At 35.7% G+C, this 15,315-nt stretch overlaps 2 protein-coding genes across 2 annotated transcripts; both read left to right on the forward strand.

Moving 5' to 3' along the window:
• The first annotated feature begins 590 nt into the window (after positions 1–590).
• Positions 591–7,161, forward strand: LOC130821081 (heat shock protein 90-5, chloroplastic). The gene is made up of 19 exons (XM_057686697.1): positions 591–1,016; positions 1,582–1,655; positions 1,786–1,911; positions 2,001–2,094; positions 2,206–2,289; positions 2,369–2,512; positions 2,796–2,912; positions 3,611–3,655; positions 3,731–3,802; positions 3,921–4,025; positions 4,120–4,260; positions 4,466–4,558; positions 4,706–4,783; positions 4,866–5,120; positions 5,361–5,463; positions 5,564–5,738; positions 5,822–5,927; positions 6,523–6,612; positions 6,720–7,161. Exons 1-19 carry the CDS (start codon positions 750–752, stop codon positions 6,918–6,920), a joined length of 2,370 nt encoding a protein of 789 aa, XP_057542680.1. The 5' UTR covers positions 591–749; the 3' UTR covers positions 6,921–7,161.
• Positions 7,162–8,799: 1,638 nt separating this feature from the next.
• LOC130821083 (putative U-box domain-containing protein 42) lies at positions 8,800–14,113 on the forward strand. The gene is made up of 4 exons (XM_057686699.1): positions 8,800–8,954; positions 10,366–11,493; positions 11,588–11,897; positions 12,335–14,113. Exons 1-4 carry the CDS (start codon positions 8,916–8,918, stop codon positions 13,912–13,914), a joined length of 3,057 nt encoding a protein of 1,018 aa, XP_057542682.1. The 5' UTR covers positions 8,800–8,915; the 3' UTR covers positions 13,915–14,113.
• Positions 14,114–15,315: the final 1,202 nt, after the last annotated feature.

The raw sequence follows: 15,315 nt of genomic DNA on the forward strand, positions 1-15,315 counted from the left end.
CACATACTAAAATAATGTATATCGGTCTTAGATTTAAAGAGTATGAGATAAAAAGTGTAATTAAATAGAATAAAAAGTCTAAACTTATAAATTAATTTTTTAAAAAGATGCACAATAGAACATGCTGAACTAAATTATTTTTAAACTTATATACATTTTCTAATTTGGTTATTTGGTTTGATTTTAGTGACGAAACCAAATGGTGTTCTAGGTATATAAGTATTTTTGTTAGGTTTTTCGATATACAAATTCTTGTGAAAGACGGTCTCTTTGAGAGACCATTTTCAATTGAGCCAATTCATTATATATTTTGTATAATATTGTAAGTAGGCATTAAGATAATGTAAGTAGACATTTAAGATATTGAAAGTAGACATTAAAGATACGACAAATAAGCATTAATAATAACGTAAGTATGCATTAAAAATACGATAAATAGACATAAATCTCTAATGAATTGGAGTTGTGATACGATTGTTAAAAAGACAGTCTCCGAAGAGACCACGTATTTCCACTTTGAAACGATAATGTAATGTTATTGTTGACGTGGGAAGCATCTACGCCTTACATTCCACGCGCAACGGTCCAAAAACTGCCTCAACCCATTTGGCTTCCCCAAAATTTGCAATTTCTCTTAAATTCTAGAAACCTCTCCTCTCTCTGTCTAAAACCCTATAGAAAGAGAAACAAAGGAGAGAGGGTTTTACTTCATTTATCAGTCTCTTATCACTTATCTTCATCCACCTTCCATGGCGCCTGTTCTCAGCAGGAGTTTACAATCTGCTTCTTTGGCTTCTCTTCCCTCTTCTTCTTCTTCATTTGCCCTAAAAAGCAAAGTATTCAACCTTAGCAGCAGTTTTTGCCCACATAATAAATTGCCCAGAAATTGTCCTAAATTTAGCATTTCTAAGAATTTTCGAAGGAAACCCAATAAATTATCTGTTCGATGTGATGCTGCTGTTGCTGAACAAGAGGCTCCTGAGGCTTCTGGTGAGAAGTTTGAGTATCAAGCTGAGGTGGGTTCCATTTTTTACTTAAAAAAATTGATTTGGGAGTATTTTTTATGGGTTTGAGTTTATATAAAGCAGTAGTCTTGCATTAATTTTGGCTATTGATATAGTTATTGCAGTATTGAAATCTTAAGTTTGGCTATTGGTATAATGTTGTGTTGTTTCCTTATTGGGTACATTATTGGTACGATTTAAAGCTAGTAGAAAGTTGTGTGGAAAGAATTTCATGGTGGAAATTCAATCCATTTGGGTTTATGTTTTATGCCATTGAAAGTTGCTAACACTTTCGAGGTGGGTTGAATTTTGTTTCTTTTATGGGTTTTGGCTTCATAAATCTGTAGTTTTGATTAAATTTGGTTCTTAACATAGCTCAAGGAAGTATTACTGTATTTACTGTAGTTTTGAGATGTCAATTTTTGCTTATTGGTATATTGTTGTTGCCTTATTGGATACACTACTGGTCTAATTTAAAGCTAGAACAAAGTTGTATGGTAAAATCTTAATATTGGGAATACAATCCAATTGGGTTTATGTTGCTTCCATTGATAGTTTCTTAATCGTTTGATTGCAGGTGAGTAGGTTGTTGGATTTGATTGTCCATAGTCTATACAGTCATAAGGAAGTGTTTCTTAGAGAACTTGTCAGGTATGAACTTTGCCTTTTCCACTGAAGTTTTTTCTGTAGTTTGTAAAACTGTAGTTGCTCCATTAATGGTACAAAAAAGTTTGGTATAGATATATAACAGGTGTTGATTACTTCTATTTTTTGGGTCCAGTAATGCAAGTGATGCATTGGACAAGCTAAGATTTTTAAGTGTCACCGAGCCCTCTTTGTTAGGAGAAGCAGGAGAACTTGAGATTCGCATCAAACCTGATCCTGATAATGGGACTATCACAATTACGTATGTATTCGTTCTGTCTCTACTGTGATGATATTAATGGGTTTGATGAAATGATTCAAATCTGACTTCACATTCACTGTAATTGTTAGTGATTCGGGTATTGGGATGACAAAAGAGGAGCTTGTTGATTGCTTAGGAACTATTGCACAGAGCGGCACCTCAAAGTTCTTAAAGGCACTGAAGGTACCGAATGATGGATAGTTGGATACTCTTGTTATTTGTAGATTTTGATTAAATGATCCTTTTACGATATGTGTAATATTTATTTTATCTAATGAATTTTTTCATGTGCAGGAAAACAAAGATCTTGGTGCTGATAATGGTTTAATTGGACAATTTGGTGTTGGATTTTACTCTGCCTTTTTGGTTGCGGAGAGGGTACTGTGTTCTTACATGCATATTTCTTGATTTTAATTAGTGCACAACTTATTAACCATTAAATTGTATTATTTATCAGGTTGTCGTGTCTACGAAGAGCCCAAGGTCTGACAAGCAGTATGTTTGGGAAGCAGTAGCAGACAGTAGCTCATATGTCATCAGGGAAGAGACTGATCCTGAGAAGCTATTGAAGCGTGGAACACAAATCACTTTGTACTTAAGGGTATAACTAAATTTACATCTGAATTCCCTGTGTACAGTAATTGTATCGTTTTCTAATTCGATGAAAGTCATTGAAGTACTATATGTTCGTGGCTACTTTAATGTGCTTGCTATTTACATTTTCTGCTATCTGTTTGGCTTCAAGACTAGAATATTTCATATACACCTAATGAACCACAGGGAGCCCACATATATCTATTTGATTTCGTGTCTCTTGCTTCTGGTGAAGCCAATGTTTTTTCTCGCTGTTCGGTTTGCTAACTACTATTTTCATTTCTGTCCAGCCTGATGACAAATATGAATTCTCGGACCCTGTCAGGATTCAAAATTTAGTGAAGAACTATTCACAATTTGTTTCTTTTCCAATTTACACATGGCAAGAAAAATCAAGAACTGTTGAGGTAACCTATTTTTCCTTTTTTCTTGTATAATTACATATTGTATTAGGAGTTTATTAGTAAAAAGTGTAGTTTATTAGTAGAAAATCTGTATAATGAGTCATCATATGTGGGGTCTGTAGGAGTTTCTTTGCATATGCTAGCCAATATGGAAGTCAAGTGGATCAGGAATGGATTGTGAAATTATGTAGTCTTTTCAGTTAGTAAATCCATTCTGAACTAACTTGAAATCCATTTCTATAGTTTTTGCTGGATTGTGTAAGATGGAATTTTGGATCAAGACAGAATTTACTTACTAACTATACCTTTTAATCATTTATTTTGTATAGGGCATCTAGGGGACACTTACCTTTTAATATTAATTGCTCTTGAATATTTGTTTCAATTTTATTCTGCTTATCTATTTCACTAATTTATGTAAATCTGTTTTTTATTTCCTTATATCTGATCTAGGTTTAGTGAATTCTATTTGTTCTTTCAAATAGGGTTTTTGTTGCGTCTCTTTCATCAGCTTTGTTTGTTCCCTCTTGGTATGCTTAGAAATCTAGTTCACACGACTTTGGACTGAAGAGCTTGTCTCTGATAGCGTATTTTAAGTTCCTGAATGAAGAATATTTAATATTATTGTCAACATCTTGATGATTGTTAAGGAACATTTTTTTCACTTTTTGTCTTGTGCGAACTTTTTTCTGATCTTGCAGGTGGAGGAAGATGTAGAACCGAAAGAGGGAGAAGAAAAACCTGAGGTATATCCTGTCCACGCCTGCAGCTGTTGTTTGTCTTTGTATTGGTACTTCGTCCTAACTTTTGTTCTTTTCCAGGGTGAGAAAAAGAAGACGGTCACCGAGAAATATTGGGACTGGGAGTTGACTAATGAGACCAAGCCTATATGGGTGAGTTGCATTGTTCTTTTATTTCATCTTGATCTTCAAATATGACAAATTTTCATTGGAACTTTTCCCATGCTTGTATGCTTGACAATACACGATGCAATATGATTTTACATTGTAGATGCGAAGTGCTAAAGATGTTCCGAAAGAGGAATACTATGAATTTTACAAGAAAACATTCAATGAATTCTTGGATCCAGTTGCATATACCCACTTCACAACAGAGGTATGACGCATCTAGTTTTTTGTTGCTTTCTCCTAATTTGATATGAACCGACCATTCGTTTACTTGACATCTGGTATGGTCGAATAACATACAGGGAGAAGTCGAATTTCGTAGTGTGCTTTATATCCCTGGGATGGCACCTATGAATAACGAAGACGTTATTAATCCAAAAACAAAGAACATACGGCTATATGTTAAACGAGTGTTTATTTCAGATGATTTTGATGGTGAATTGGTAAGTAGTCCTACATTTATTTTTTGTCTCGAAACTCTAAATTAACTCGCGACCAGACTGTACTATAAGGGAATATTCTAAAATGTGGTGCCATGTCCATAATTTGTTTACCCAAATGTAATCCGTAGAGTTTAAGATCTATGAAATTTATGGATGATTACGGAATTTCATGATTGATATAATTCCTTTTTTGTTTGCTTTACAGTTCCCTCGATATTTGAGCTTTGTGAAGGGTGTGGTGGATTCTGACGATCTTCCACTTAATGTTTCTCGAGAAATTCTTCAAGAGAGCCGAATTGTAAGGCCTACTTCCCAGTTTGTTATGTTCATTTACTATTATTGCTTGCTCTTTTATGTATTTTTTTCTTCTCTGAAGTCATATATTTGATTATTCTTTTAGTTAATGAGCTGTTGTTTATAAAAACTTGATTTCATTGTAATTCAGGTAAGAATCATGAGAAAAAGACTTGTACGAAAGACATTTGACATGATCCAAGATTTGGCAGAGGCTGAAAACAAGGAGGTTAGTTGTGCTCCACTTTTCTGTTTCTGTATGTTTTCCCCGTCTCGATATTTTCTCACTGTTCAGTATGAACTTGCTTCAGGACTACAAAAAATTTTGGGAGAACTTTGGGAAGTTTTTAAAATTAGGATGTATCGAGGACACTGGAAATCACAAACGTATCACTCCTCTTTTGCGATTCTACTCTTCAAAAAGTGAGGAAGATTTGATAGGCCTAGATGATTATGTTGAGAACATGGGCGAGAAGCAAAATGCTATCTACTACTTGGCGACAGACAGCCTTAAAAGTGCAAAGAGTGCTCCATTTTTAGAGAAATTAATTCAAAAGGATATTGAGGTATGTATTTTGTTTTATTAACTTTGATGTATAGGGTATCCAATTTTCAAAGAAACTGAATTAGTGGGGGAGTGGTGGTGTATGAAGTATATCACCAGATATAGAAATTTTCGCTGAACAAGATTATGTATAGGCCGCCATTACTGCAACGTATTGGGTGGAAGTTGTTTTTTTAAGAAATTGTATACATTAATGGCTGCTTAATTGTGTAGCTATACTCATTGTTGATCACTGTTACAGGTTCTATTCTTGATTGAGCCTATAGATGAGGTTGCCATCCAGAACCTGCAGACATACAAAGAAAAGAAGTTTGTTGACATCAGCAAGGAAGACCTCGAACTTGGTTAGGCTGCCTTTTTAGATCCCATTGTAAATTTGATGACTGTTTCCCACTAGCCTGCTTAGATCAAGGATTTCTAAACTTGATTAAAATTTTGCATAAGGTGATGAGGATGAAGTTAAAGAACGGGAAACGAAACAGGAATACAATCTTCTTTGTGATTGGATGAAGCAACAACTTGGTGATAAGGTGGCTAAGGTCCAAGTCTCGAAACGTCTTGCCTCTTCCCCTTGTGTGCTTGTTTCTGGGAAGTTTGGATGGTCAGCAAACATGGAAAGGTATAAAAGTCATTCTGTCTTTCAGTGAACTTTGTGTCTTGTTGTTTGCATTGAGTTTGAGATTGTATATTGGGCAACTTTAGGTTGATGAAGGCACAAACTCTTGGAGACACTTCAAGCCTAGAGTTTATGAGGGGAAGGAGAATTTTGGAAATCAATCCTGATCACCCTGTTATGAAAGACTTGCATGTAAGTTATTTTGTCATCTTTTGTTTTTCAAATTCATGCATCGTGAATCGCGAATTCATGATGATCAAACTTAAGGACATAGGGCTGTCTAAAAAATTTTAGGGTTCCTATGCCAATTTTTTCTAGACCGTTACAATATATGAACAAAAATCAAAGTACTGGTTTATGATAAAATCTCTCCATTACTTACTATTCAACTAGGAAATGGATTTTTGAAAAAGAGATAGCATAGCCGGAAGGTATTAGCATTTTTCTTATCAGTTCACAGATTTTGAAACAATTATTAATATTTGACTCTTTATTACTTGGGTACTCTGGTGTAAAATACTATTCATGTGCTTGTGCCTTGCAGTTATTGAAATAATAAATAAATAAATAATTATAAAATATGGATTTTTGGGGCCTCTCTAATGATAGGGCTTTGTGTTGTAGACCGGGCTTATGCGGAATGCAAAACAGATGAATGAATAATTAGGTTACTCCCTTAAGCGTCCATGAAACCTCTGTTGTTGACCACCATCTTCCAGCTCCGTGCCTTCTTTTGCTTAATGTGTTTGGGATGATTTGAACGATATGTTTATTTTACTGCATGCAGGCTGCCTGCAAGAATGCACCTGACAGCATTGATGCCAAAAGAGCTGTGGATCTCATGTATGAAACCGCACTCATCTCCAGTGGATTCACGGTGAGTCAAACAAAATTCTCATGCAAATAAAAGTAGTTTGTTCAACCAAAAGTCTAGATCGAGACAGTATATATTAGTTATAACATGTAAATATAAACCATGTGCAGCCCGACAGCCCAGCCGACTTGGGAAACAAAATTTACGAGATGATGACGATGGCCCTTGGAGGGAGATGGGGCAGATTAGAGGAAGCACCGGACTCTTCCGAAGACAATTCATCAGAATCTGTTGCAACTGAAGGGGCTTCAGAACCCGAAGTAGTTGAGCCATCCGAAGTAATAGCGGAGAATGACCCATGGCAAGATTGATTGATCATAGTAGTAATTATTTGGCAAACTGATTTTTTTTTTCCACAAAAATTTGATGATTGACGGATTTTATGGAAGGGATAGCTAGAATTGTTAGAGTATGGTGTGTTCTTGTCGTCATTTGCGGGAAGTGATAGTATTATTCTCGGTCATGTGGTGAAATAGCTTAGGATACAACAATACGATTATTCAGAAGAACATAATGTGTGTTTTTTCGCTAATAAAATGGAAGTTTGACTAACGTCACTTGTTCCACAAGCACTTTATTTCTTGGAAAAACTGTAAAATAATGCCATTTATTGTCCATTGACTGTGAATAATTCCTGCTATTGATTATTTTTAAATAATATAATTCTTTGTATATTATTTGCTAACAACACTCCTTTCAACATTTTAACCGACTACTATAGGTATCTAACATCAAAGAGGGGTAGGGTAAGACCAATGAAGAAGAATAAGAAGGAAGAAGTTAGTGTAACGGCTAGTAGGTATTTACATTAACTGGTTAAAATATGAAAATGGGTGCTCTCAGCAAATAATATACAAAGGTTAGATTATTTAAAAATAATCAATAGTAGAAATTATTCACAGTAGATAGACAATAAGTAGAATTATTCTGGATAATTTTTCCTTATTTTTTTTAGCAAGTTGGTAGGCGGAGGGAAAAAGAGTCTTGGGGAAAGAAGTTGATGGAATTTTTTTCGTTCTGTTTAATTTTTACTATTTATAAAAGGGTTTATTTCATCTTTTATCGGCTTAAAAAACTTTTAAAACCTAAATAGTTGCATTGCAAATATTTATGACTTGTTTGTGTGTGCACTTGCGTTGGACTCGGTAACATAAAGTCAAATTAAAGATTATAGAAAAGATAATGTTTACAATTCATCATATATCATGATTATGACTTTTAATTTAAAGAAAACATTTGCTTAAAAGGTCAAAGTTTAAGCATTAACATACAAAATATTAAGCTTTTGAGTTGGAGTTTTGGACTTGCGAAAATACCATGTAATAATTTTTACCTTTGTGTTTTGATTTTTTCTCGACTCTTATTTATCAGGTGTAATATTAATTCATAATGAAATATAAATGGGTGGAAGAAATTAGTCGACTATAAAAAGTAATAGAATAAATTTGTGAATGTGATTAAAAAGAAATTAAGATAATTGCCAAAAAAAAATGATATATGGTAAGTGGGATACATGTAAATTATTTGTTGGTTACCATCAGACTGAAGTTACATGCTGAAGACCAAAAAAAATTTGAAGCCAATACCTACCACTATAAAAGATGCTATGCTGACATGCATTAGAATTGGAATACATGGGTGATCAAATAAAAACTCAATATAAGGCATTACAAATTATATTAGTAATAACAATAATTTGCAAATTACAGTCTTAAAATTTAGTATTTTTGCGAGTTGTAGTCTTAATTTTTATTTTTTAAATTACAAACATAAAAGTATCAAAGACTTTAGCGTTCAGACCAAATTACATAATTTGACTATTTTATCGTAGCAATTTTTGGTTAAATGGTGGATATTATGATTTGGCTTGAACGCAGTAAATTTTATACTTTGGTGGTTGTAATTCGCAAAAAATAAACATTAAGACTGTAATTCGCAAAAGTCTTAAACTATAAGGTTATAATTCGCAAATTATTCTAATAATTATATATACACATAAGTATAAAGTATTTTTATTCTTATCACAAGGTAGTCTAGGGAAGGATATGACTAATTGTAAATCTTCCCTGGATTCTCAACATTACGTATAAAGTTAACTAAACAAGTAAGCTTCAAGACTTTGCTAACTACAATGACTTGGTCAATCATCCTAAGACATTGTAGAAAAGGAAATGCCAACAAGTTCAACTTATTGTAATCTGAAAGCAAAAATCAGTGACTAATTCAAAAACAGCTCCAATGACCTTATTAACCAACCATTTTCATGTATAACTTGTGATCCCATTCAGGAAGCTATAGCAGATGCAATGTCAATACAATCACCAAGCACTCCGGATCAAGATTCGGTTTGATTTTTTTACTAAATCCCTGTTTTCTATATCGTTGTTGTCATTGTTAGAGTATATAACATATTCTATTGACTTTAACTATTAGCTTAAGCTTTTAGTTGAGTTGGTCTGTTTAACAATTATTCATCTATATGCTCCTAGTCCTTTGATTTTCCAGTAAACAACATGAAAATTTTGATATAACAACATTTTATTAATCCAACGTTATTAGCATATGAAAAGGGTGGGTTATATGGAAAGGAAAAAAGACAGGGTACATTCATAAATCTAGGCACCCAAGATTGTATATGAGAAGAGATGTAAGGAGATGGTTAGAATGTGATAATATTTTATACTTTGGAGGAAAAACAAGTTGAAACATTGATAGAGTTTATAACATATTATGGCCTTTCAGTGGTTTAAATTTTTTGTTGGGTCGGTTCAATTTTAGAAATCAATGTAATAGATGAGTCACAGCTTCGAATCACATTGTCCACCCTAATTTCAAATAAAATATTTAACATCATGTATGAAATCAACATGTATTGCATCGACACTTCTAAACTAAAGAGCTCTCGTGTGAGGAAGTGTAATTGTGTATATAATTTCACATATTATTATGGGGTTTTCAACCATTAGCAAAGCATTTGGTTGAGCTCGTTCCTTAACAAACATTTATCTGCATTCACAAATCCTATTTAGTTAGTCTCTTGAGAGACCTTTTTTTAAAAGACGTATCTCAGGCCCAACCTATTAAAGATTAATGCCTACTTACCATGTTTTTAATGTCTATTTACATTATCCTTAATGCTTACTTACCATTACCTTAATGCCTACTTTTAATATCTTAAATGTCTACTTACATCATTCTTAATGCCTACTTATAAAAAATATATAATGGGTCGGTCCAATTAGAGACCGTGTCTCGTAAGAATTTGTGAATCCTATTTCCTATTTCCAACCTAGGTGATATGCTATGCATTTATGTTGCACAATCATTGGGGGAATCTAGGTCTGGGCCTAACCTTGGTCAAGATCTAGTCATTGAACAAAAAACCCTATTTACATTGAATTTTGTAACATATAACACCGAAATAATGACAATCAAGTTAGTTCAACACACATGTAGGATGAAGGTTCAACTATCCTATACTGATATCTTGTTTTCGCTACCAACAATAATCATTATCATCATACACTTCTATACTAGAAGCGCTAATGTTTAAAATTTGTAAATTAAACATAGATTAATACCATACAGGTGCACACACTTTATAAGCTAATGATATACCATCCCAAAACCATATAGCACTGGGATAAGGATTCCAATGACTTAAGTGTTCACATTATCTTTTAACTTATCAATGTGGGATAAACCATCCGAAAACATATCTAACATACCCTCTTTCTCTTTGCCCCTTGTCATCAGTTGAATGGAGATGTTAAGCACATCATGAGTGCAGCTAAACAACTTCTTGCATCACTGTCAGATATTACAGCATCCATTCCTAATGTAAAGATTGAGCAGAAGAACATTCTTGCCATTGGAAGCTACTTCTACCGAACTTCTTCAGCTATCTCGGAGCTTCAATCTAAAGATAACATCTCGAATGATGAAACCGACATACTCGAATCTTTATCTCAAAGCTGTAACTTAGCAAAAGGGATCTTGTCGAAACTTCAGCAAAATGGACATACCATTTCAAAACACGAAGCGAGGCATATGATAAAACAACTCGAACAAATTGTTAATCATATGGGTCATGACTTGAGTTTAATGCCAACATCTGCATTCAAGGATGATGAGTCAGCAGGAATCACAATCCGCACAGTCTCTGACGAGATGAAAAAATTCCGTCTTGAGGCCAGTCCGGTTCCACAAACGCAGTCTAATAGTCAGCAAACCGAGGCAGATCTTTACTCCATCAGCATGGAAGTCTCGACAGAAAATTCACATATGTTTGATATTCCGCAACTAATGAAAGCCCTTAGAAGTTCGAGTGAAAGTAGCGAAAGACAATCTCGAGCAAGAAACACGAGTAATAATAGGTTGTCAAGAAGTGTGACGGAAGCTGCACAACATATGGAGCCGATGTATAAGAGTTTTGTTTGTCCACTGACAAACCGAATGATGGATGACCCGGTGACTGTTAGTAGTGGAGCGACATTTGAGAGGAGCGCGATCACAGATTATTTTGAAAAACATGGTGATTCGGAGGAAGTAAGATGTCCTGTCACTGGGGAGAAGCTTGAGAGCAAGGCAATGAATCCTAATATTGCTTTACGAAACATAGTACACGAGTGGAAAGACAGAAATGATTCTGCACGACTCAAAGTCATCCGTGCAGCCTTGTCGATAGGCAGTACCGAGAGTATGATACTTGAAGCGTTGAAGGATTTGCAAAGCATTTGCCAAAGGAATCCGATGAAAACGAAAGAAGTTTACGACATAGGGATTATTCCGTTGCTCGTTAGGCTTCTCGAGTTAAGAGACAGAGCAGTGAGGATCGCTATATTAGAAATTTTACGACTACTAGTTCAGGAACACGAGGCAAAGGTTTGTAACTATTCATCTTCCGCTCTAAAACCAGAATCAAAATTCTTTACTAGATCGATTTGTTTGATTCGGTCTGTTTTTGTTGCGTAAACAGGAGCAAATTGTTAAGACACCAGCTGTTTCTGCAACAATCAAGATGCTGTCAAGCAGCTTCCAACCGATAAGACATGCTGCGTTGTTGCTCCTAATTGAGTTTTCGAAATGTGAATTTCTGTCAGAAAAATTGGGTCGTGTCACAGGCGGAATTCTTATTCTGATCCAAACCAAATTCAACAGATCATTAGACACCTTTGCTTCAGAAGCAGCTGATCAAGTTTTGAGATACATGGAGCAGTGTTCTTATAACATCAAGTTAATGGCTGAAAATGGTTATTTGGAACCTCTTCTCAACAATCTTATTGAAGGTAAAGCCCTAAACGTATTGCTCAATACATTCACATAACAAGGTTAAAGTTGCGTACATCCGATCCCCCAAGCCCCCATTTAGGTAGGAGTTCATTAAATCATGTGATCGAGCTTATTATTTATGTGAAGTTGCAGATGATGTTTGCTACCAAGGGTCAATCGTGACGGCCTCTTTGTTTTCAGATCAGTGACAAGGGTAAGGTTGCGTATGTTTGACCCCTAAACCCCACTTAGGTAGGAGCTCATTAAATGATGTGATCGAACTTATTATTTATGTGAAGTTGCAGATGATGTTTGCTACCTGGGTCATTCGCAAACGACCTCTTTGTTATTAGTTTATAATAACAAGGGTAAGGTTGCGTACATCTGACCCCTAAACCCCACTTAGGTGGGAGCTATTATATGGCCTTAGGGTAATGGAATGTTGTACGAGCAGGATCAGAGGATAGGAAGCTAGAAATGATGACATATCTAGGTGAAATAACACTTGAAGATGATAGCAAGACCTATGTTGCGGAGAGAACATCTCCTGTACTCATCGAAATGCTGCACGATGGAAATCCCTTAACAAGAAAAGCCATCTTTAAAGCCTTAGCTCAAATATCCTCTTATTCCGCCAGTGGTAAGATACTAGTAGAAGCCGGAATAGTAGGCACTATGGTTGAAGAAATGTTCACCAAAAAAATATATAGCGAACCAGTCGATTCACTAAAAGAAGCATCAGCAATACTAGCAAATATCCTCGAATCTGGGATTGGGTTTGAGAATCTGACAGTAAATAGTCAAGGCCACACAATGGTTTCAAGCTATGTTGTGTTCAACATCATCTACATGATTAAAAACTCTTCCCCAGATGATCTGAATTTCAATCTTATCCGAATCCTTTACTGCATGGCGAAATCTAAGAAGTCAGATAATCCGGTTTTTACTGCTGTCAAAGAAAGTGAAGCGAGCTACACGCTTGTTGAACTTATTAACAACCCGAGTGATGAAATAGCGATTTCAGCTATTAAACTTTTAACTCTACTTTCATCCCACATTGGGCATTTGCTAATCGACAGACTTTGTAAGACAAATGGACAACCGGAGGGACTAATCGTAGGCCCGTCAGATCCTAGTCAGATCACCGAAAGGCAAGCTTTATCGGTCTCTTTTCTGGCTAAACTTCCACATCAGAACCTTACTCTGAATCTTGCTTTACTTAGTAAGAACACAATCCCGGGAATCTTACAATCGATAAATCGAATCCAAAGAAATGGAACAAGACAAAACAGGTTTGCGGGTATGTATATGGAGGGTCTAGTGGGTGTACTAGTCAGATTTACAGCTACATTGTATGATCCTCAAATGCTGTTTCAGGCGATATATCATAATTTTACCGCGGTGTTAACTGATTTGCTTACGGAAACATCAAGAGACGAGGTTCAAACATTAGCCGCTACAGCATTAGAGAAACTCTCGACACAATCTATACGTCTCTCAAAGCCACCACAAAAAACCCGAAAGAAGCTTTTCAACCTATTCTCCTTGCCAAGTCGGTATTCAAAGAAAACGAAAGTAGAACTCTGTGTAGCTCACAAAGGCGTATGCTCTCAACAAACAACATTTTGCTTGATTGAAGCAGGGGCAATTGAGAGACTCTTAGCATGTCTCGACCACCCGAATGTTTTGGTGGCAGAAGCTGCACTGTCAGCACTATCTACATTACTCGATGAGAAGGTCGATGTGGAGCAGACTGTGAAGATGCTTGATGAGATGAATGTTACACAGCGCGTGCTAAAAGCAGTGAGATACCACAAGAACGAAAGTCTATGGCAGAAAGCGTTTTGGATGATCGAGAGATTCTTACTCAAAGGCGGGCAAAGATCTATGTCTCTAGTATCACAAGACAAGTTATTCTATATTTCGGTGGTGACTGCCTTCCATCACGGAGATGCATATACACGACAAATGGCAGAAAACATTCTTCGATACCTAGACAAGATGCCGAGTCTTACTGGCACCTTTACCACATAGTTTTCAACTTTTCCCCCATTGTTTAGGATATGGCAATATAGTGCTTTAGAAGGTGCTGATCTTTTCAGCATACTGATGTAAGGAATAATACATAAATAAATAGTCAAAAACAGATACTTGTACAAACTTCATAGACATAGACATTGTTGCTCCTAGAAGATATATGAAATGACTTGTTGAGTTGGTTTTGTTGGAAAAATAACCCACATGTGATTCCACATCCGAACATTAGAGAGAGGTTGACTAATATATAAGCTTGATGGGTTACTTCTCCTATTATTAATTGATTTTAGGATGGTACGTCATCGGGATTGTGTGTAGCCAACTCTCCTCTTATGCACATCTTGTGTACAAGCCTAAATTTATCAGTTTTCTTGGTTCCTTGGTTTGTAGTAGACTTGATCATGGGTGGCCCGGTCCGCGGCCCGACCCGAAAAAGTGAGGGTTTGGGTACTAAAATATGGCCCGATGGGCGGGTTTGGGCAGAAAATAAGTGGCCCGAATTTTTTTGAGATGGGTTTGGAATTGGCGTTTGGCTCGTGGTCCGGCCCGAAAAGGAGCTTGTTCATGATTTGCATTTTGATAAAGGGGCTCTATTGATGATGTTCTTTGAAGTTGTAAGGGGGCTGGATTAGTGCAGAAGTCAGACCCCATATAGCCATATAGGGGATTTTGTTGATACATTACTGATGTTTATCAATCATGCCAACTTATGAATGGATTCAGATATTCTAAGTTGTTCAAAGATTCGAGTATGCTGAATTATATAAACATACTGACCATCCTTTGTGTGTATATTTGTTTTTTTCATTTTTATATTTCACAATTTGAAAATTATTTTGAAGACAACAGTTTCTAGGTACAATGTGCGAGTTTATTGATAAGTCGGACTCTCAAGTGGGTATCATTCAACACAATTTGTAATTTGTGTTTTTAATTATGTATAACATAGGCCCGCAAGCCCGCATATTACGGGTTGTTTTAGCCCCGCACTTCGGCCCGGCCCGCATCAATGGATTGTTTTTCCCGCTCGGCCGCATATCAAAAATGCACCAAGCTCTATTGTGTGAAAGCCTAAAGGGATTCTGATTCCCATTCTGTTGCAATTACTAAGCCGCTAAAGTATCTAGATGAGTTTTAGTTTACAATAGAATATTTCAGTCACAATTAACAAAAAGGGGCTTAAAGTTAAGGGTGCCAAACTAGAGGTGTTCAATGGATTGGGTTAGGATTGGGCCGAGCTCAAATAAAAATGAGGCGGGCTGAGGCTTTATTAAAAATAAAATGGGCCCAAACGGACTGGACCCTCTCGGTTCAATCCGATCCATTTATAAAATTGTGTTCATGAATTTTCATTAAAATAAACATGTTTAATTGAAATGAATGTCCTATTATTATATT

This window comes from Amaranthus tricolor, chromosome 8, assembly GCF_026212465.1.
Source record: "Amaranthus tricolor cultivar Red isolate AtriRed21 chromosome 8, ASM2621246v1, whole genome shotgun sequence".
In the NCBI taxonomy this organism is placed as follows: domain Eukaryota; kingdom Viridiplantae; phylum Streptophyta; class Magnoliopsida; order Caryophyllales; family Amaranthaceae; genus Amaranthus; species Amaranthus tricolor.